This window comes from Giraffa tippelskirchi, chromosome 9, assembly GCF_054371585.1.
Source record: "Giraffa tippelskirchi isolate mGirTip1 chromosome 9, T2T-mGirTip1v1.2.pri, whole genome shotgun sequence".
Taxonomy (NCBI): domain Eukaryota; kingdom Metazoa; phylum Chordata; class Mammalia; order Artiodactyla; family Giraffidae; genus Giraffa; species Giraffa tippelskirchi.
In genome coordinates, this window is record NC_137283.1 from 148,928,083 (window position 1) to 148,950,716 (window position 22,634).

Here is a 22,634-nt window from a genome sequence, read left to right on the forward strand (position 1 = left end):
ACGTGGCTGTGTAGTATGACAGAGACTGTTCTGTTTGGGCAAGTAAACCATTCTGACTGCAGACTTTTAAAAATGTGATAGTGTCTGTCTATATAGCTGCTGCTGCTGCTGCTGCTAAGTCGCTTCAGTCATGTCCGACTCTGTGCGACCCCATAGACAGCAGCCCACCAGGCTCCGCCATCCCTGGGATTCTCCAGGCAAGAACACTGGAGTGGGTTGCCATTTCCTTCTCCAGTGCATGAAAGGGAAAAGTGAAAGTGAAGTCGCTCAGTCATGTCCGACTCTTAGCGACCCCATGGACTGTAGCCCACCAGGCTCCTCCGTCCATAGGATTTTCCAGGCAAGAGTACTGCAGTTCAGATCAAATGAGCATGTTACAGTTACATGTGCAGATGAGGGCCTGCCAAATTAATGGATACCGAGACACCTCAAAAGTGCGAAGTCCTGCTGAGTCACTGCTGTCAGCATTCGGATCTAAAAGAGACTTGACAGCTTTTTACGAACAACAAACTAAAAGAAGTCAATGAGCTAAACTCGTAGGGTGACTTATGAAAACTGTATTATAGACAGAAAAATGGTATGTTTGAGGTCCAGTTGGCCTTTGAACAACACAGGTTTGAACTGCACTGGATTTTTTTCCGTAGTAAACACTACAGCACTACACAACCTATGGCTGTTTGAATCCACAAATGTGGAACTACAGATAAAGAGAGCCGACTGCATGCGGGTCAGCACCCCTAAGCCCTGTGTTGTTCAAGGGACAATTGTATATCTGGGTCCTAAGTGGGTATTTTATTAGCCAATTTCAATAATTTGTATAAATAGAATTTTAAAATCCGGTCTCTTTAAAAAAAAAAAACAAAAAGGAATACACTTTTTTTTTAGTGTAGAAATTTCCCTTCAAATAGATAAAATATTTTCTGATAGTACTTCCAGATACTACATCACTAGTGGATTGTATTTGATCTACATTTGAGGTCCAGCTTTGTGGCTCAGATGGTAAAAAATATGCCTGCGATGTGGGAGACCCAGGTTCAATCCCTGGGTCGAGAAGATCCCCTAGAGAAGAGAATGGCTACCCACTCCAGTATTCTTGCCTGAAGAATTTCGTGGACAGAGAAGCCTGGTGGGCTGAAGTCCATGGGGTTGCAAAGAGTTGGACACAACTGAGCTACTAACACTTTATTACTGAACTAGGGAGTATGCAAAGAGTCTTTAAGCCTTTAACGAAATGTTTTGTATCCAAGGTAGAGAGATTTTTGCATGAAAAGTACTTTCTGAGTGCTTAATTAATAGTTACATGATCTTCAACTTGAAGATGAAGCAGGATATAGATTAAAAAGAAGGTGTATTTTGGGTAAAGCATCAGACATGAGTATAAAGATGAATTCGATTGATTTCATTGCTAAACAGCTGTGCATTACAAAAGGATACCCATCCACTCTGACGCAATTTAATTTTGTCAAAACTCATTTCAGGATTCGGGCCTTGATGGGATGCCGGGCTCCCCTCCGTCCTCTCAGCCTGACAGTGAACACATGGACAAGCCCAAGCTCAAAGCCGGAGGTTCTGTGGAGAGTCTGCGGAGTTCTCTGAGCGGTCAAAGCTCAATGAGTACGTCCAGTTTACAACCATAGATGATTTCCTTGGAGTCTAAGTCAGACTTTTGCTGAGTGTCAGGTTCAGGCAATTTAAAGATAAATAAGACCAAGTTCTTACCCTTAGGGTGCTGTCACGGAGACAGACCTGAAAAATACCTGGCCCTAGAGTCCTATTTGTTTAGTAGCCTATGTCTAGCAGTAGCATGAACAAGAGGGTAATGATTTTGATTGGAGGAGAGAGAGAGAAAGCATGTTAGCGGAAGATATGGAGACTGAAGGGAGGAAGTCAAGAAGAAACACTGATGACGATGACCAGCAGAATAAGGGGAGATGACCAGGGTTCTGCTGGGCATACATTGCTTTCCTGACCTCTGGGCGCATCCCCCACCTGCAATAGCAACCAGCGATCCTCTGACCACTTTTGTCTCAGAGATTTTGGTAGAAATCTCTCATCATTGCATTGCCCTCTGCCATGTTCTTTGTCATGGTGAATCCAATTCCTTTATTAGCATGTTAGTCGGGGTTTAGTAAAAGAGAAGACAAATGCTTCTCTCAAATCGGCAAACTTTAATCAAAAAAAGGTTTTAGTGCAGAATTCAACACAATAATATGACATTGTTTTTCCCTGATGCGTTTGGTGTAGTGGGAAGTCCTGATAATTCTCTTCTGGTTTGACAAAGAAAGCTAATGTCTTCTTAACTTTTAATACAAAATGTTGATTAAAACTTTATTAGTAATCTTAGTTTTAGTAAACTAAGAACCAGGAAAAAAAAAAGGAGAGGAGAATGACCAATGTCCCTGAAACAAACACTGTTCAACCACTCCTAACCCAATGGTGGTGCTGGCTGAGTGCTATGGGGAAAGAGACCAAGTTTAAACCCACAACTTAAAAAGCACTTGGCTTTGGGCAAGTTACTTGACCTCTTTGAGCTTCCTCATCTGTAAAATGGGGTCAAGACAGTATGCCTGACAAATGGGAGGCTGTGAAAGTTAAGGCTGGTGTCCTCTATCAGAGAGTTTCCATGTCACCTGGCTTCCCTGTTCATAAAGACAACTTGCTGGAGTTGTCCAATTAGGGGCTTGATTAGGGAGAATACTCAGAAAACTCAAATCGTCCCCTGGCCTCTGCTCAGGTACTGACGTGGCTGTGGCTCATGACTGCTTTCCTCTGGCCCTTACCTTCCAAGTCTAAGATGCCTTCAGAGTTGCCAGCTTTGCTGTGCAGGAAATCTGCGTTGACCCAAGTTCTGCATGTTTTCCCTCCAGGTGGTCAGACAGTGAGCACCACTGATTCCTCGACCAGCAATAGGGAGAGTGTCAAGTCGGAAGATGGTGATGACGAGGAGCCCCCATACCGGGGCCCGTTCTGTGGACGTGCCAGGGTGCACACTGACTTCACGCCCAGCCCCTACGACACAGACTCGCTCAAGCTCAAGGTGTGTGTTTACTTGACCTCAGAGCAGTCACCCCGAGTGCCTTGTGGCTTTAGGAGCTGTTCTCTTCTCCTTTGTGTTGAATGCCGAGCTCTTGTGGTGCAGACTGGGCCAGTGCATCTGCTCCTTTGATAAATTGGTCTCTTCTGCAGTGAAAAACCAGAGAACCAGCCAGCCTTTGGGGATAGAGGCGGGTCTTGTGTTAATTCTGTCTTATCACCATGCTGGCCCTGTCCTCTGACCCCAGGTTCCCTCTGGAATTCCCATTGCCCTTCGCCTTCCAGTCTCAGTGCTTTTGCCAACTGAAAGGACATGACTGACTTCTCTATGTGATCAGTGACATCCTTACGGAACAGATAGGATTTCACAAAATGTATGAAGCGAGTATAGAGCAGGGGTTACCACTAACCTCTGACTGGTGGAGATTTTTTTCTCCAAGAAGTAGGACCTCTCTGGGTGAGGGTAAGGCATTCAGAGAGCCAGGTGCCCCCCCCCAGCCGTGAGCCCTGGTGGACACCTTGAGCCACCATCCTCTGGGGCAGGAAGATGGAGGGGATGGGACCTCGGGCCACCATGGGATCCTGCTCAATCAGGAGTTCTCTCTGTGGTCTCTGCCAGACTCCCAATCACATCAGGTGATTCATGGAGCCCTGATTCTAGTCTCCATAGTGTCTTCATATCGCATTGACACTTCTGATGGATTGCTGGTTCATGGTTGGAAATGTACCTAATGGAAAGATCCTTCTTCCCTGGGCCACAGAAAGGAGACATCATTGATATAATCAGCAAACCCCCCATGGGCACCTGGATGGGCCTGCTGAACAACAAGGTGGGCACATTCAAATTCATCTATGTGGACGTGCTCAATGAGGAAGAGGAGAAGCCCAAGCGTGCCACCAGGAGGAGGAGGAAAGGGAGACCACCCCAGCCCAAGTCGGTGGAGGACCTCCTGGATCGGATCAACCTCAAAGTCAGTTCTGTCCTATTCTGGCCCCACCTGACCTCACGTTACCTTCTCCTAAACTAAGCAAGCAAGGTCACCTTCAGGGAAGCATGGGGTGATCTGTGTCGTCCAAGAAGGACAACCCATGTCCATGATGAGTACTGTTATCCTATAGAAGTAGTATTACCAGCACCATAACACTCTCCTTGACCTCCCTTGAGAGTGATAGCGTAAACTCCAGGTCGAAATTTCCTCCTAGTCCGAAGAGCAACTTTCAGAGAGCTGTGAGCTTCAAGCCACTACCAGGAAAGGCAGTAAGCACAGGCTCTTGGCATCCTGGTCGGCCTCATAGAGGTCTTGAGGATTCTCCCTGCCCCCACTCCCCCCACCACCATTACTCCCAGCATCTAGTAGGGCGGGTCTACATGATATGACCTGTTTCCTCCTTGCAAAGCTATCTTGCTCCTGGGGAAGTCACAGGTCTCTCTGAGCTGGATTTCAGTGGCTCCAGATGAACAAGGTGTCTCCACTGCATGCTGGGTGGCATTGCAGGCATCAGCTCACAGCAAGGGCATAATTAAATGCAGGCCAGTGGAGTCCACCTCAGCTTTCAGTGTACACCTTCTTAACCCATGGTTAGTGAGGTGCCCCGCTTGCCCACTGAGCTGTAGAACTGGGGGGTACAGACTGTTAGAAAGATACTTATTAATTTTTGAATTAGCATAAAAGTGGCTATGGAAAAAGAGTTTAGGAGTTTGAGACTGGTTGTTGGTCATGGACCACGTGGCTGAGCTGCTGACTCTCTTTCTTGTTTCCCTCCCAGGAGCACATGCCCACTTTCCTGTTCAATGGCTATGAAGATCTGGACACCTTTAAGCTCCTGGAGGAGGAGGACTTGGATGAGTTAAATATCAGGGACCCAGAGCACAGAGCTGTTCTCTTGACAGCAGTGGAGCTGTTACAGGAATATGACAGTAAGTTCCTCGCAGCACAGATGTGTTCAGTGAGATCCATCACATTCTCGGGTCACCAGGAGGCATCCCATAAGCTGCTAACATGTGCTTAGGTCCCCGGAGTCCCTCATTTGATCTTGCTCTTTCCAGACTGTGAAAGTGTTGGTCACTGAGTTGTGTCCAACTCTTTGTGACCCCATAGACTGTAGTCCACCAGGCTCCTCTGTCTGTGGAATGTTCCAAGCAAGAATACTGGAGTGGGTTGCTATTTTCTTCTCCAGAGGATCTTCCTGACCCAGGGATCAAACCCAGGGTCTCCTGCTTTGCAGGCTGATTCCTTACCATCTGAGCCACCAGGGAAGCCCTACTCTTTCCAAAGCCAAGGTCAATTTTGTATTACGTCAAACAGCACAAAGACATAGATTGCCAATGCCAGTGCAGGAGCAAAAGAAAACCTTGCTACCCAGTACTTTTTCATTGAGAATTGAATTGTATTTTTCTTTTTTCTTCTTTTTTTTTTTTTTAATTTTTCTTAAGACACATAGTTCACGCCACCTTGGGGGCTAGTGGGATATACACCCTTTAGGAGGTCATTAAGATACCCAGGTACAAAAATGACTGACACACTTAGGGTATCCTGTCCTGCCAAGGGTTAATTACTTCTCAAAGCACATGAGGAGTTGTTTTCTGATTGAATGAGTTAGTTAATGAATAAATGAAATCCATCAGCTTGCATTAAAGAAGCAGGGAATCATCTCGAGTGAATATGTAGAGCTGAGAATTCCATATTGTGATTTCTCAGCCAAAATGATAGCTCATTTTTACAGCCCATGAACAGAATTCAGTGAGCTCACAGCTTTTATGTAGTCTATTTGAATACACTGTATCCTTTGCTCCATTAACCCAGTCTTATCTTGCTCTTTATTCTTCAGTCTGACATCAAAAATATTCCTGAGATTATTCATCATGAAGGGGGAAGCATCCTTTCCAGCGATTGAATTCAAATGTATTTTCTTTTGTATGCTCTGCTTCAGGGATACCAGTAGCTAATAGCATTTCCATTGCTAAAAGACACACCAAACCCACACTTAATGGTGGAAAAAAAATTGTACATCACTGAATGTACCAGGCTCAAGAGACACAGAAGTAAGTGTCTCAGTGCAGTTAAATTCACTTCTGATTAATAGGTTGTCCCTCTAAATTAACTGATGACACACCGTCAAATAGGTGTCTGAATCCTAGATAAACACACTGCCTTCAGGGATAGATTTGGAGGGAATTGTGTTCCGTATTTAGTATCAATTTATAACCAGGTCTCTTTAGGATTGGAGTTTCCCAGGAGACACCATGGGTGGGGGGTTGTCCTGTGACCAGGTTGTGTCAGAGCCTGGCCCAGTGCTTGGTGAGGCTGACCAGCTATATTAATATCAGTTAATGTTTAATTATCTAGTCTCCTGGACCACATCTGCTCTATAAAATAGTTCATTTGCTCTTCCTCAGCCACTGAGAACAGCTGGTTGATAAACCCCATCCGTTATGTTTCCTCTAGCATTCAAACATAGAAGGAGCAAAGCTGAATTCTGAGTGTATAAGGCAGGGTCTGTCTCAAGGGCTGGGGCTCCTTGTCCTTCCCGGGATCATGTCCTGAGATCTGCTCCAGGGATATTTTATAGGTAAGGGGATCTTTGCCTGTCATGATGCCCACCCAGCAGTCTAAGGAAGGCTCATTGCTTCTTCCTAAATCTCATTTTGAATCTGTGCTGTGCCACTGTTTAGAACATCCTTCATATACAATGTGGTACTTCTTTTTAGCGGCTCTAAAAGAAAGGCTTTAAGGACTCAAGGGTGCCAGTGAGCACCGAGAGCCTGGATCCAGGATTATGCTAGGATGAGAAGATTCTACATTCAGCAAGTCTAAATTCATTGTATTTTAGAAGTATGCTAAGTAACTGATAACTTAGAGGAACACATCAGTTTCTGTCAGAGTTGACAGATCCAGAGATCTGCTGAGATCTGAGATGTCTCACTCATCTTCCATCTCAGCTCCCACAGGAGCAGGAGACACACCTGCATCGTTGCTTGGCAGTCAGATGGGTCCAGCTTCTCTCACTGCATCTGTGCACAGGGAATGCCAGCCTTCCCACAGGGTTCCTCCATTCAGAAAAGATTCTTATTGTGCCAGAGCAATTCCTCCCACTGATCCCAAGCCCATTCTCCTTGATCTGCCAAATGAAAGCTGTCTTTTAAAAAATCATTTTCATAAGAATTGTAATCAGGAATTATTTCAGATATGCAGGAAATTAGAGAAAAATAAATCCACATATCCACTTCCTAAATCCAACTAAAGTTAACATTTTATCATACTTCAGTCCTTGGGTTTTAAAGCCATAAATTTGTAAGCTCATTGGAAGGCCTGCTATCCAAGAATCCCATTCTTTTCCCAAGAGAACTACACTCCAGAAAAATGGCACATGTCCTCAGGGCATAAGTACCTTTTGATATTTGGATGTCTCATCAATGTCTTAGCATGTTCTTCCTTCCTCTGTGTATGTGTGATGAGATGGAGGAAAGCTTTAGTCCAAATTCAGGTCATGTCCAAATGAAGTTTTAGCCCCCAGCCCAGGGCTTCATTCTCACTTGACTGTGAGAGTGTTCATGGGTCTAGCTCACTTTTTTCTTCTTTGTGCCTTGGCATTAATGTTAGTGAGTGTGAGGAGAGGAAAAGGCCTTGATTTGCAGTCCATCTAAGAGATACCCTCCCCTTCATTCTCCCTGAGGAAGGACAACCTGCCTGGGAAATACTGGCTTTTAGTTTTAGGGAATTTTGCTAAACTTGATAGTGGGATTCCTACAAGTAGCTGCTGACTGGATCCTTCAGGAAGAAAGTGGCTCTATCTCCTTGAGAAGGAAGAAAGTGGCTCTATCTCCTTGAGAAGGAAGAAAGTGGCTCTATCTCCTTGACATATGCCTCCTGATTTTATAAATTGATTTGCCATTTTCAGGCACTGCAAAGGACCCCATCACTCCCCATAATAACTTCAGGTTATTATGCCACTGTGTGGTAGGCTGGCATCCCCAAATTTGCAGGCACAGTTCTCATTTTCCTGCAATGATGGGGACAACTTTTCTGTTTTATTCCCACTGGTCAGCACTTTGGAGTCTGTTTTGGCCGCTGCAATGCACTGACCTATCTCGCCAGGGACAAACTGCATTGATTCCTCTTCCTGGGTTGTAACTGATAGCTCAAAGCCCTCATTTTACAAGTATCATTTTCCTAAATAACATGCTAGGCTAGAACAGAGGCTATTCCAAATCCACAGACTCTTCCACACAATGAGGACACCATGCTAGAATATTCCACTTTCAGTGTGGGGGAGGGGAAGGGGTTTGCTCTTGTGCTACCAATTAGTTAATTTTTCATTAACCATTTCTAAAATAGCACTTCTTATTTTGGTGTTCTAATTCAAGGGCTTATCTGCCAAGATTTCTGTTATAAAATGCTTTCCATGTGAGAAATACAAACAGGAAGTGGTCAGTGGACAGTAGGAACAGCTGGTGTGTATGTGGCAGCCCTCAGTCTTCCCACAACTTTTTTTTTAATGATGAGAAGAGACATCAGATTTCTGGTTTTGTGTGTGTGTGAGAGAGAGAGATGGGAGAGGGGAAGTAAAGAGAAAAATAAAGCCATTCATCATCAACTACTTATTTTATGTAAAAAATGTTTTGTTTCCTGTTTTATCGTCCAAGCATTTAGTCCGCCTTATGACTGAAAGACGATCTCCCTGTAAACTTGAACCTACATAAGGTCAGCTGTGCCCTGTTTATAGAATGTACAGAGCTGCACGGCTGGGGTGATGAAGGCCCATGTGACTTCCCACATGATTTTCTATAGGTTGACTTTCAGCAGTAAGCATCTGATGCTTCTCTCTAAAAGGATTCCTAAATAACATGGGATGAGGATGAGGATGTCCAGCCTTCCATCACCCACCTGAAGGGTATTCTGTACTCAGTTTCCAAGTTGGAGGGTGTTTTGAGCTTTTCGTGTCATACCTTTTGTGTGCGGGAATAGAAATGCTAACCCAAGACAAAGGGAAAAGGAAAAAGGAGGAGAAACCCTCCAACCTATTCTAAATAGCAGTAGCAAAAGGATTTGCCCCTGACCCCTCACGGGTTAACCTCCCTGGTGGCTCAGACGGTAAAGCGTCTGCCTGCAATGTGGGAGACCTGGGTTCGATCGCTGGGTCAGGAAGGGCCCCTGGAGAAGGAAATGGCAACCCATTGCAGTACTCTTGCTTGGAAAATTCCATGGATGGAGGAGCCTGGTAGGCTACAGTCCACGGGGTCGCAAAGATTCGGACACGACTGAGCAACTTCACTCACTCACTCCCCATGGGTTTAGGGGTTTGTGTCCGCTTTATGGCAGCCTTGCTCCCTTTGTGATAAGAGCCAGCACATGTCACAGAGGGTTAAGGTTCCTGCTCGTAATGCTAATGAAATTTGATGGTTCCTTTGACACTCTTTTTTTTAAAAAAAACAGATTTTTTTTTTTTTTTGAGGAGTTTTGAGGATTTATTACCTTAACTTTCAGTATGTTTGTTAAAAATACAGTTTACAAAGCTTGGTTTTTAATAATGGTTGTGGTTAACGATTGGCTTGCAAAATTCTAAACTGAGAACTTTAAAAAAAAATACATTTATTTATTTATTGGCTGTGCTGAATCGTCATTGCTGTGTGTGGGCTTTCTCTAGTTTCTAGCGAGCAGGGACCACTCTCTGTTGCGTTGCGTGGGCTTCTCATTGTGGTGGCTTCTCTTGTTGCGGAGCACGGATTCTAGGCGTGCGGGCTTTAGTAGTTGTGGGGCAGGGGCTTAGTTGCTACATAACATGTAGGATCCTTCCAGGCCAGGGATCGAACCTGTGTCTCCTGAAGTGGCAGGCGGATTCTTACTCCACGGTACTACCAGGGAGGTCTGACGTTCACTTTTATATCAGCTCCCAAACTTGGAAAGGTGGGAACAAATAAATGGAAACACAAATCTTCTAGATCTCTACAAAGCATATAGCCTAATTCCCCCTTGTGAAAAGGCCATTTGTTCACTGTCTGCTCCTGCTTGGTGGTATCAGCCCTCAGAAAGGACTGTGGTTGCTTTTCCCCTGCTTTTGATATGATGCTCTGAATTTCTCCTCTCCCTGGCTGTCCTGAGGCCAGTTATCTTCTGAGTGATGTAGAAGGCATTGATGTATTTCAACTCTGTGCTCTCTCTCCAGCCTTATCTTCCCATGATACTTTATTTGAAAAGAAAAACGTCCTGATCTCACTCATTTAATTTGTTTTCTTCCAAAATCTAAGTCTTCAAAAATGTATGGTGAGAACTGAGGATAAAATTGGGATGCGATGGATTTGAAAACTGCTTTTTTTTTTTCATTCCCCTTACAATCCCATGCCATGTGTTCATCTTCTCTAGGTAACAGCGACCAGTCCGGATCCCAGGAGAAGCTGCTTGTTGACAGCCAGGGCTTGAGTGGATGCTCTCCACGAGACTCAGGATGCTATGAAAGCAGTGAGAATTTGGAAAACGGTACTATCAGCACAGATAATCACAACTGCATGGTCATACACAAGCCTTCTGGGCCATTTCTTGGTGTCTATGCTTTGGCTAATGACTATATTTCTTCCTCAGCCTGAGCCATTACTTTTGAGAAAACTACAAATAGGGAGAGGAGCTTTTCCAGGGTGACTAGTGCTTGATTCAGATCCTTAGGCTGGAGGAACATCTCTCAAGAACCTAGGAAATGGATGATGCTGAGAGATGAGTAGAGAGATCTTTTCGTTAGTTACTCTTCCATCCTGCGGTAGCACCTAACTGGAAAGAGTTTAAACTTGTGTGTTAGAGAAAGGGACCCCAAACTTCCCATTGTCTTGTAGCTCTCAGAGGTTAGCCCTCCCTCTGGACCATGAAAAAAGTCAAGGGGGTTTAGAGTGGGGAGACCTGGAGTCCATAGCCAAAGACTTTGGTCAAATTACATCTCCAACCATCCCTTGCCCTTACCTCTGAAATCGTTACTATGAGTTTCTCTTTTATAGCTTGTTCTAAGACTTAAACAAAGTAGTAATATATCAAAAATACCTAGCATTTTGTAAGCACTGGTTATGAATGAGGCAGTGGGACAGATGCATATACAGTTTGCTAATTATCACTCAAATCCGGCAGTGCGTATTTTATAAGTGACGATGCTAAAGAGAAATTGAACATTAACTGAAGCACTTGTTCTCTTCATATTGGCACCACTCTGGCTCATAATCGTCTCACAGTCAATGGTAGACATTTTTTTTTTTTTTTTGGCCACACCACACAGCATGTGGGATCTTAGTTCCGCAACCAATAATGGAACCTGAGCCCCATGCATTGGAAGGCAGAGTCTTAACCACTGAACTGCGGGGAAGTCCGAATGGTAAACAGTATTTTAGACCTGATTTTCCAATACCATAAGCATTTCAAGTCCAAACTCTTAACTACTTAATGTCATCCTACATCAACCAGGGGTATCTGGGCTTAGTTGAACTTCAAGCCAGAAGGGATTTAGTTTGTATATGTTATCATAAGTACCTTCACAAATCATGGATTGGATGAAAGAAGGTGGACCTATTTGGGGAACAAGGAAAAAGGCAACATATGCCATAAAAGATCTCGTTGCCTATTTGTTTGCTTACTTGTTCTGAGGGGCAAGAATATCCTAGGGCTTAGGACTGTTGTTCATGAGTCTCTCATTTCAATATGAGAATTTCTAGAAGCCCCGCTGAGAACATTGATACAAAACTAGGGCATGAAAGTTTGGTTTCTTCAGATCATTATCATCCATCACCTCAGTTTTTCTTCTTAAATGGACAGTAAACCTAAGCAGGGCTGGCCCTGGACATTCAGATTGGGGACCACAGTAGCAGAATGACTCCTTCCATAAACAGATACATCATGGCAGCAGTATATCATCATTACAGTAGGAAAATATCTAAATTCATATTAAAATAATGGGAAAAGCCTGACTTTATTCAAATATTGCTTCACTGTTATGAAAGCTAGATCTCTGAATGAAGGGGACATGATTAAATCTTAAAGATTACATTTTTGTTAAAAAAAAAAATCTCAAAACTTCAGATAAGCTAGACAGAAAGAATATAATTACCCACATCTAATATGGTACTTCCTTCCCACTCAGAGAGCATGCATGACTAGGGGCTCGGAGTTATGTTGCCCAAAACTTTACACATTGGGCCAGCCCTCCTCATGGTCTAGTTTTTGGAAGTTATTGGAGAATGTATATTTTCAGTTGGCGGAGTAGGTCCCATACCCACTACAAATGATGGACTCAGTTTGAATCAGTGGTTTACTTATATCCTCCATAGTTTAATGCACATAAAAGACATTCAGTAAACAGGTTTTGGACTAATAGGATCAACCATCAATTTCACTTTAAAAAGCAGAGTAAAAGTATGCAGTGTAGATAGGAAATTGCTGGAAGTCCACAATTCAAACCAACTAAAAGCACTTTAAAAGTAAGATGTTTTCAAACTAGATTTTGACATTTCCCCCTCTGCTTTGACATTTCCCCCAACTTTTCTGCTTTATCCACAAAATAGTTAAGGACCTCTCCCAATCTTTGTTTTTCACATGTGAAACCAAGCTGCACGGTTTTGCTCTGGTTTTACTAGGAAAGTATTTTCATTGAGTGGAGAAATAAACGCCGGGTTTATAGATAGCAGCAGTGCCTTCTGTGCAGTTTATAACTTCTGGTTCAGGAGCTCATGCTGCTTGAAGCCCTGGGTTTTATCTATGATCTTTGGGATCCTGCAAGCCTCAGAGGCCTGGAGGAGGGGCTTGGTGGGGTGAGTGACGGTGGCCACGGTAGAGGGGCTGGGCCTCAGCCTTGAGCGACCTCCACACTTCAGCTTTGCTCTGTTTTATAAATGAAGCTTCATTACAAAGGATCCTCCTGCTTTGAAAATCACTGATTTCAAAAGTACGATGTTCTGAAAATAGACGATCCTCTTACCATTATGAACGCCGTGCTAATCTTGACCTTTCTGACCTCTTCGCCATTCTCCTTTCCAGTTAGCCTCTGCTGACTGGGGTGTGAGGCGAATAAATTCCGTCTAAAATACCTGCAGCCATAAAACCGAAATTGTGTGTCTCCTATGTCCTTTCCTTTTTGCAATAAAAACCAACATTTGAGTGTTGGGAACTATTAGGTCCATAAGGAAAAGAATTTACCAGGTAGACCATCCATCAGGGCCACACGAGCAGCGGTATTTTAAATGCCTCAGCTGCATGACCGAAGAACAGAGCAGTATCAAGGGAGAGGACCCTTTGAGGGCCCTGAGTCTTGTTGTTGTTTCCCTGTCCTAACAGCCCAGAGGTAATCCATAGGAAATTGCAGATGGCTTACTTGTCTCAAATAGAAAGGGAGTCTTAAATGGACTGGGATCAGGTGCACTCAGTGTTACCGTGGGCAGCTCTGTTCATCAAGCAGAAGAAGCAGTTAGGATCAGTGAACAGTTGTTAAGTAAGTAGACTGTGACTGGTTGATAAGTTTAGTTATCAGCCTGACAGTTACTTTACTTTAATGAGGTCTGTTGCTTCAGTGGTTATTAGAACCGAATTGGTATCTTACGGACTCTCTGGCAGTAGACTTACTTAAGCTTGTTTACTCATTGGTACCAGGATTGGCTGACGGTTTGCAAGATACATTTATTTTACACACTTGAACAAAACACAAAGCAGTGAGGGCTTGAAAGAAGTTTTGAGGATCAGTGGGCACCAAGGAACCTTGGGGGATACCGTTTAACGCAATGGTCCCCTTTTTTGGCACCAGGGACCGGTTTCATGGAAGACAATTTTTCCATGGACCAGGATGGAGGGAGGGATGCTTTGGGGGTGATTCAAGGGCATTACATTTATTGCGCACTTTATTTCTGTTATTATTACATCAGCTTCACCTCAAATTATGGGGCCTTTGATCCTGGAGGTTGGAAATTCCCTTATGTAAAGAACCTGTCCCCTTTGCAACCATGGTGTTAGGAAACGGTACTCTAATCAGAAATCCTGTCAGTGTGGTTCCTTAGTGGAATATGGATATGCCTTCTTCCACACTGACGACAGCTGCGAACAGACATTATGCCTAGATTTATTTTATTGCCTGACACAGCATATTTTCTTTCCACATAACTCAATTAACTTTCATTTCCCCGAGTCCTTTAATAAGACTAAGAATTCTTTCTAAAAAATAAAAATGGAACCACAGTAGCTCTACATCACCGGTGGTGATTTTATGTTCTTAGTGTAATTCCACAATGGGATATAGGAGTTGGAGATTTCAATAACGTTCGTGCACCGTTTACATCAATTTGATTGATTCGCTTTTTAAGATGCAATTGTAAAAAATCTCTCCTTGCCTTGTAGGCAAGACTCGGAAAACCAGCCTCTCTGCCAAGTCATCAACCGAGTCCAGCTTGAGGTCTTTCAACAGGAACCAGCTGGGCAACTACCCAACCTTGCCTTTGACGAAGTCAGTGGACGCTCTGAAGCAGGGAGGGGAGGGGAGGCTGGGCAGTGGTCTCACCCCTCTTGCCTCCAAGAGCTGTGATCCCCCGTGTGTGACTGATTTGAATAAAAACCGAAGGAGTCTCCCCGTTTCCATCTGCCGGAGCTGTGAGACCCTGGAGGGCCCCCAGACCGTGGAGACTTGGCCCCGGTCCCACTCCCTGGACGACCTTCAAGGAGAGCCCGAGAAAGATGTGCCTGGGGAGGTGACAGAACCCTCCCCTCAGATTGTACCTGAAGTGCCACAAAAGACAGCCCCCTCCGTCATAAAGGTTCCAAGCCCCAAACGAGATTCTGCTGTTGACAATGCATTGCTACTGACCCAAAGCAAGAGATTTTCTGAACCTCAGAAAACGACTACTAAGAAACTGGATGGCCCCATGGGGCCCTTTTCACGGGGTACATCCCCCCCTCCATGTTTGCCCAAAACCTTTGACGCCCAACCACCTGCCGTTAAACCCAGTTTAACACGGACGCCTCTGGAGGGTCACAGGAAAGGACTGGATTTCGAAGGAACACATCACCCCCCGGGCACCAAAGAAGGCATGGATGCTGAGCAGAGGGGCCCCGAGGTCAGAATGCAGGCCAAACCTCCTGTCCAGCCTCCGCCCGTTCCCGCCAAGAAGAGCAGGGAGCGCCTTGCCAACGGGCTGCATCCTGTCCCTCCTGGTCCCCCCGGCGTCCCCAGCCCTGACGCACCCGGCCTGCCGCTTAAAAAGGGCAGCCCCGGCGGCCCCAGCGACTGTTCCCCGGCAGCGGCGGCCAGGCCTCCCCTGGGGCCGGAGCCGGGCAGCCCGCCGAGCACCAGGCCACCACCCTGGCTGTCGGAGCTGCCCGAGAGCGCCAGCCTCCAGGAGCACGGTGTGCGGCTCGCGCCCGCGCTGGCCAGGAAGGTCTCCTGCGCCCGTGGGCTGGACCTGGAAATGCTCACCGAGAACAAGCTGCGGGCGGAAGGCATTGATCTCACCGAGGAGCCCTATTCTGATAAGGTATCCAAGGCCCTGCCCTCCCCCCCCACCCCGTAAGTTGGGGGTGCCAGGCGGGAAGAACGTCATTGCCCCACGACAGCAGCTGGTGGCAAACAGTGAAAGGGCAGGGGGCCCTTGTCACCCGCGCTGGACATTCAGATGAACGGGGAGCACAGTGCCCAGATTAAATGCAAACACAGCCTTGGGGGATTTCTTCTTCTTTCCCTTCTCTTCTTTCACTTGTTTGTATTTAATTTTGGCCAACTGTTCTTTGCAAGGAGAACTATCAGTCATTACTAGAACCAGGTCCTGAAACAAAGCTCCAGTTTCCATTTGTTACTCAGCATCTTTGTATTTAAACTTTAACAAATCCCCATTTCATTTCCTTGTATGTAAAATTGGATTAATAATAATAACCTTCATAAGTACCTCTTAGAAGTATTAATAGGAGCAAATGTTAATAAGATACATGTAAACCTTTGAAAACTGTGGAGCCCTATTCAGGTGTAAATAGAACTTCCCAGGTGACACGAGTGGTAAAGAACCCACCTGCCAGTGCAGGAGATGTAAGAGATGCAGGTTTGATCCCTGGGTCAGGAAGATCTTCTGGAGAAGGAAATGGCAACCCACTCCAATATTCTTACCTGGAGAATCCCATGGACAGAGGAGCCTCGTGGGCCCCAGTCCCAGGGGGTTGGAAAGAGTTGGACATGACTGAAGCTACTTAGCATCATTCAGATGTAATAATTATACTGTCTGATATCTGTATGGGTAACTGGGGATAAAAGATTATATAAAATACCCCATTGTACCAAAAACATTGAGAACTGTAATGAAAACTCATTTCTCATTTGTGAAAAACACAAACAAACATATAGAACTGTGTGTGTGTGCTCAGTCACTCAGCCCTTTTCAATTCTTTGAGACGCTATGGACTATAGCCCGCCAAGCTCCTCTATCCATGGAATTTTCCCGGCAAGAACACTGGAGTGGGTTGCCATTTCCTCCTCCAGGGGATCTTCCCCACAAATACATGAAACTAGATTTAGCTGTATGTTAGTCCTAGAAATGCACGAATTGTTCTAATGCATTTCTGAGAGTCTTTGTTATAAGCACCTTATGACATTGAATGCCTTATGATACTCCTCCTCTGCCTTTGTAATATTTAGTGAATGAACCCCTTTGAGTGGAAAATAGTGGGAATTCTACTGTACAGTAAGTGCTGGCCTAGTATAACTCTTTGTAGCTGAGGGACCAACAGTAGATGATCAATAGAGCACAAGTTTGCCCCTCGATAACCTTTTGCAAAATGATCACATAGAGTGAGATGAGGACCTTGGACCCCACAACAGAGGGTGATTGTATTCTACTTTAACCATCTTTCAAGACATATTTCCAGAGCTCATCACTACCTAAAAGATAAAGATGTAAAATATTCTCTCTAAAATATTTGTCCTGACACTAAAGAAAATATATTCACTGCAAATGAAAACTGTTGGTCCTACTTTCTAGTAGCTAAATGTCTTTTCCTACCTTATGTTTGCTGTTCTTGGAGAAAGAAAAAGATCCTCGCAACCCTTGCTAAGAGATTTCTGTTCTTGCTTGCAGCACGGCCGCTGCGGGATTCCTGAGGCTCTGGTGCAGAGATACGCAGAAGACTTAGACCAGCCGGAAAGGGATGTCGCCACCAACATGGACCAGATCCGTGTCAAGCTGCTTCGGAAGCAGCACCGCATGGCGGTAAGCAGCCCACGGTTCAGGCCCCTCTCACGCAGCTTTCTGAAGCCCATGCAGTTATAGGGCTTAATGATGGGCATGCTGGCAGCCACTGAGTAGCCCAGGGTTCCTTATAAGATATCACAGGGAGACACCTGGGGGAAAGTAATACGTATTCAGCCTGCAGAGTTTTAAAAATACAGTTTCGGAAAGAAAAAGAAAATTATCCATAATCCCAGCACTGTGACAAAAAAAATCCATTTAGTTATTTCTTGGCACGTGTATAATAGTACATGTACAGTTTGGAAACCTTAATGTTTTCAGTTATCAGATTGTGAACCTATTTCTTTGTTACTGAAAATTTTTTCATATTATTCATGTTTCAAAGGGTTCTAGTAGGTGTGTCTTAGTTCAGCCAATTCCATATTGTTAAGACATCTAGATGTTTTTTCCAAACTTTTATTTTAAAGAATTGAGTGAAGAATGTCCTGGTTAATAAATTCTATAGACTTTGTTGACTAATTTCTGAGGATATAGTCTTTCAAGAGGATTTGCTTCAAAAAATCTCAAGGATTTGGCCATTTGGTGGTAAATTGCCTTTCTGAGAGGTATGTCACTTGGCCATCACAAAAGTCAAGTATAAATGTCCATTTTCCCTGCCCTAGCCAACATTTATTATTTTAATTCTTTATAATTGTATTGATTAATTTTAATTAATGCTTAATTTAATAAATGCTTGATTTTCTGGATGTTAATGTAGATTCAAAATACAGAAGAAAATCTACTTTATATGAGTATCGTTGCTTTTCTGGGTACCTTATTTTTTCACACTATCACATAAGTTTGCTTCTTCAGTCACCGTAGGGATCATTGATTGAAGAGTGTGACCACCATGAGACAAAATAGCCAGAAACGTAAATGGTGACAGTTTGGAGACTTCCACACATCACTGGGCTTAGATCTGATTCCAAGTCCCTTCTGGGACCTCAGACACTTTCTTGAGGATTTGTCTCACCTTGAGAAGCCAAAAAAGAATTCTTAATGCTTTGACATCTCATGGTGTTGTCCCTTTCTGACAGTGTAGTATTAAATATAATATTTCAGTAGCACTCCTCTTTGGCAGATAAGAAAGAGCTCTCCAGTGGCACCGGTCAAATCTTGATGAAATCGCTTTCTTTGTTTACCTAGATCCCAAGCGGTGGACTCACAGAAATCTGCAGGAAGCCCCTCTCTCCCGGCTACGTGTCGTCCGTGTCGGATTGGCTGGTTTCCATCGGTCTGCCCATGTATGCCAGCGCCCTCTCTGAGGCGGGCTTTAGCACCCTGGGCCAAGTGCCTTCTCTGTCCCACACTTGCCTTCAGGAGGCTGGCATCACAGAGGAGAGACACATAAGCAAGCTCGTGTCTGCAGCCAGACTCTTCAAACTGCCACCAGGCCCCGAGGCCATGTAGCCAGGCCCGAAATGGGCCTCCCTGGACAAGAGCCACCCGTTCACTGTGTTCATGATGCTGATGCAATTCCTCCTTGGCTGGACATGCAGACCAGACCCAGGAGAAAGGCCCAGTGTGTTGCCAACAGAACTCGGAATCTTGGCACGGGACTGATGACCTTCTCTTCTCCAGAAAAGCCCCCTCCGGCAAATTGGTGTGGTTCTCTGTGACACCCCCCCCCCCAAAGAAAAGACAGCACTTAGTTTTGTTTTCAGGATACAGTAGAACCAAGATGCCAACATGCCACAAATTCTTTGCCCACAGTCTGTCTTGGTGCGCTGGGCGAGGGCAGGGGGCAGGGGGAGAGGCTTCCTGTCCCATTTCTCAGCGTGCTCCTCATCCTTCTATCACCCTGCAGGGTTCCTGAGGCCCAGATGGGCTTTAGCCAGGCCAAAGTAACAGCCTCGGGAGTGATTGTACACTATTGACCAGGCTCATGTGTTCAAAAGTAAGAAAATCTGGCTGCACTGGAAAAAGAAAGCCCTATTCTCCTTTAGGTAAACAAGAGATGTTTTAATAATTGCTTTCTAGCAAATCAGCTTTTATTTGCCTTAATGTAAGCTTTTAAGCAGTTATCTAACCTAATGTTCACTACCTTGTAACCGTAGTTCCAGATCCTCAGCTTAGACTGCCATCTAACGTATGTGGGATGTTTCCAACAGAAATGGGCTTTTCTAATTGTCTCACTCTAACGTGGCTTATTTTATAGGGGTGTTTATCAGGCCAGGATTCATGTTGACTTTCAGATTTTAAACTAACTACAAATCTGGTAAAAAGCTCGCTGAAATTCACAAAGATACGTGAGAGTATGTTTGTGTGTTTGTGTGTTTGAGGTTACGATTTTTCATTTTGATCAGTTTAGTGTTGTTACCATGTTGATCATTGTGCTGCAGTATTGACTTGGAATCTTGACCACGTCCATTCCAAAATTCAGTCATCGGATAACAGATCACCTTTGCAAAAAGTCATTGTAAGTTGAATATTTAAGGAAGATGTTTTTTAAAGGGAAGTAGTTTATAAGATATTTTAAAAGATTTTTTTCTTGGTTTTATAGTTAAAATACTGTTTTCCATCTTATTTAGGTAATTTCCTTAAATATAATAAAGGTTCATTATGGAGCCAAACAAACTACATTGGCCATGTATTAAATAGTTGCATATTTTCAGTTCTTTTCCAGCTGATTTCATCATTCTCTTTTAATCTGTTGTCTGATTTTCTAGCAGACAGAAATTATTGTTTCCAGTTGCTTATAAAATGATTTTCTTTTACATTCTTGTCATGAGCCCTATTTTAAGCATTGGGTGTGATCATTTATGATAGAAATGCTTAGAGTTGTGATTTTAAAGTTCTGTAATATTTTATCTACTCATTAAAACAAATGATATCCCTCAGGGGAGAGGGGGAAAAAAAGGTGTTTTCATGAATTACAAAGCCATTTTACCATTTGCTTTAAAATATATCTGGATCCATATTTCTGAGGAAGAGGACATTCTCAGGTGATATTTTTTTTTCATGCTTTTGGTATGCATTTTAAAGAATAATATATATTTCTTCAATAATAGTCACCTTCTATAAGATGCCATGTAAGAAGTTGTGGAACACTAGAAGAAAAAGCTAAAGCAGCCAAATTTCTATTGAACTCTTCAGCCCATTATGACATTCCTGTGGGATGTGACATTCCATGTAAAGGGTAAGGAGGCTGCAGGCTCTCCTGTAACTATGTCATTGGAAGGGATTTCACGTGTGGAGAAGAGGATGCTTTAAAATGGATGGGCTCCTCACCCCACGTTTTCGGTGCCTCAGCGTGACTTGTGAGAGAGCCTGCTCAGAGTTGAAGCTGAGCTAAAAGACCACACATATAGTCAGGTAGCAAAGGAGAAGGGAAAATCGTACGTGAATTTCCTGGTGTTAGTTCATTTTCACCATAAGATTTTCACTTATGTAAAAGAGGTGCCAGAAAAGTGAACTTTCTGAATATGAGTTTTTAAGAATGCCAAACCGTATTTTTTTTTTTTTTTTCATTCTTCTTTGGAAATCATTGCCTTTGCCTAGAAGTGAAATTCAGGGACCATGAGTCATTTTCAGTGGAAGGGCTTCCTAGTCTGTGGGATCTGAGGTGATTTTTTACTTTATTGTGCTTTTATTAAAATCCTTTTGTTTTTAAACTTTTAGTATTTGTTTGGTCTTCTTTTGCTTTAAACTTTTAAATTGACCTTAGAAAAGCCTGAATGCTTGTGTGTGACATTTGACTGAGATGGTTTGCGGCCTCCTGTGGATGCCGGAAGACAGGTGGTCGGCTTCAGCAATATCCGGTTTTCATCCATTGCGCTTGGTGCAGAATGTTGAGGAAGGGTGAACACTGTTGTTTTAGGAAAGCACAAGAGAAACCTGGAGAGGCGGTTTGGCTCAGGTAGCTACACATCTGTTGTGTGTCATTTTTTTCTTCGAAGCTGTCTATAAGGAAATGCAGCCAATCCCAACCACTACTTACATTCCCAGATAACCAAGAAGTAGATAGATTTTTCACGGCCTTGCCTTAGTCAGAGGCCCTTTTCTCTTTTCCTGTACCCAGGTATGGGTGAAATTGGAAATAAGCAGTCTGTTGAAAATCAGTTCCTGACGGAGCAGAGTTTGCTTTCATAATTGCAGCAAAAGAAGTCAGTTCACCAGGTCAATGCTGCATGTGTGTACTGTATTATCTTCAGAAAAAAAAATAGTCTGAGTCCACATTATCTCGATTTTAAATTGATAGAGAAACAAGAAACTGTCAAGCAAGTTATATAACAACTAACAACATTGCACTTTCTGTATATGAATCAATATTTAAATAACTTATTTTTCTCCATTGCTGTTCTTAAACATTGTAAGTAGCTGTAATATACCAGTACCAATATGTTCTTGCGATTGCTTCAGCCCAAGAAAGCTGTGTATTGTTTTAAAAATTGTAAAAATTATTGTGATGATTCATTTAGCAAAAAGAGGTCGACAGAAGGGTTTTCCTATGTATCAAAACTTGTCTGTAATTATGTCATCTATGTACCTAGAAAAAAAAGTAAATAAATTTCTTCAGTTGAATCTGTCTCTTTTGTTGTTCCCTAGGTATCTCAAAGGTGAGTAGAATGAAAGGGAGTTAATGACGTGTGGTTTAAGAATGAAATATATTGCAAAAATAGTAGTTGTATACAACTATACTGCCACATTATTTCTGCCACATAACCAAAACTCACTGTCGCATTCGAATTCTCTTTGACAACTTATTTCAGTTTTTTTCCAAGTATTGCATGGTCAAGTCACATAATCACAGTATCTTAGCCCAGAAGGAGATTTTGGAAGTCATCTCTAGTCTAAGCCCATTTTTTTCCAATGAAGAATTTGAGTCCACACAGACTTGCCCAATATCATAGGTATCAATAGTTAAATGGAAACAATTCAAGTCTTCCACTGAGAGAGAAAAACTTCTAGATTGGGATATCCTAGAAATTAAGCAACTTGACAAAAATCATTTTCAACTTAGTGTACCGCAATTGATATAAAAACATGTTTTTAATTAGGAGGAAGTGTGTAATTCAGTAGTTTGAGTAGATAATACATTCACTTGATACAAACCCAAAAGCAACCCTCTCCTTTTCTTCCAGCCACCTGTTTCTCACACTAAGGTCAGTATTACAACCACTGTTTGCGTGCCTTTTCAGAAATGCTCTGTTTATAAATAAAACTGAATAAGCATTTTTCCATGTAGGAATGACAGCATTTCCCCACAGTTTTTCACTTAGCCTGTGGAATTGCTGTGTTATGTATAGAATTTTGATAGAATAGTTTAAATCCACTGGTGGATTTCAGTAAAGGTAACTTTACCATGGTAAGTCTTACTTACAAATCATGGTTTTACTCCCTACTTGCCCAATCCATTTGGTAAAGGGGGATATTTCATGTA

At 43.4% G+C, this 22,634-nt stretch overlaps 1 protein-coding gene across 5 annotated transcripts in view; it reads left to right on the forward strand.

Annotated features, from left to right (window-relative positions):
• SASH1 (SAM and SH3 domain containing 1) overlaps window positions 1–21,775 on the forward strand; it is a 188,996-nt gene extending 167,221 nt beyond the window's left edge. For all 5 annotated transcript variants that reach the window (XM_081529916.1, XM_081529917.1, XM_081529918.1 and 2 more), the window contains 8 exons: window positions 1,479–1,614; window positions 2,868–3,037; window positions 3,795–4,004; window positions 4,801–4,951; window positions 10,395–10,508; window positions 14,385–15,514; window positions 17,102–17,233; window positions 18,398–21,775. In XM_081529916.1, coding sequence (XP_081386042.1) covers window positions 1,479–1,614; window positions 2,868–3,037; window positions 3,795–4,004; window positions 4,801–4,951; window positions 10,395–10,508; window positions 14,385–15,514; window positions 17,102–17,233; window positions 18,398–18,661 — 2,307 coding nt within the window. In that variant the 3' untranslated portion in view covers window positions 18,662–21,775. The remainder of the gene's footprint in view (window positions 1–1,478; window positions 1,615–2,867; window positions 3,038–3,794; window positions 4,005–4,800; window positions 4,952–10,394; window positions 10,509–14,384; window positions 15,515–17,101; window positions 17,234–18,397) is intronic.
• The last annotated feature ends 859 nt before the right edge of the window (window positions 21,776–22,634 follow it).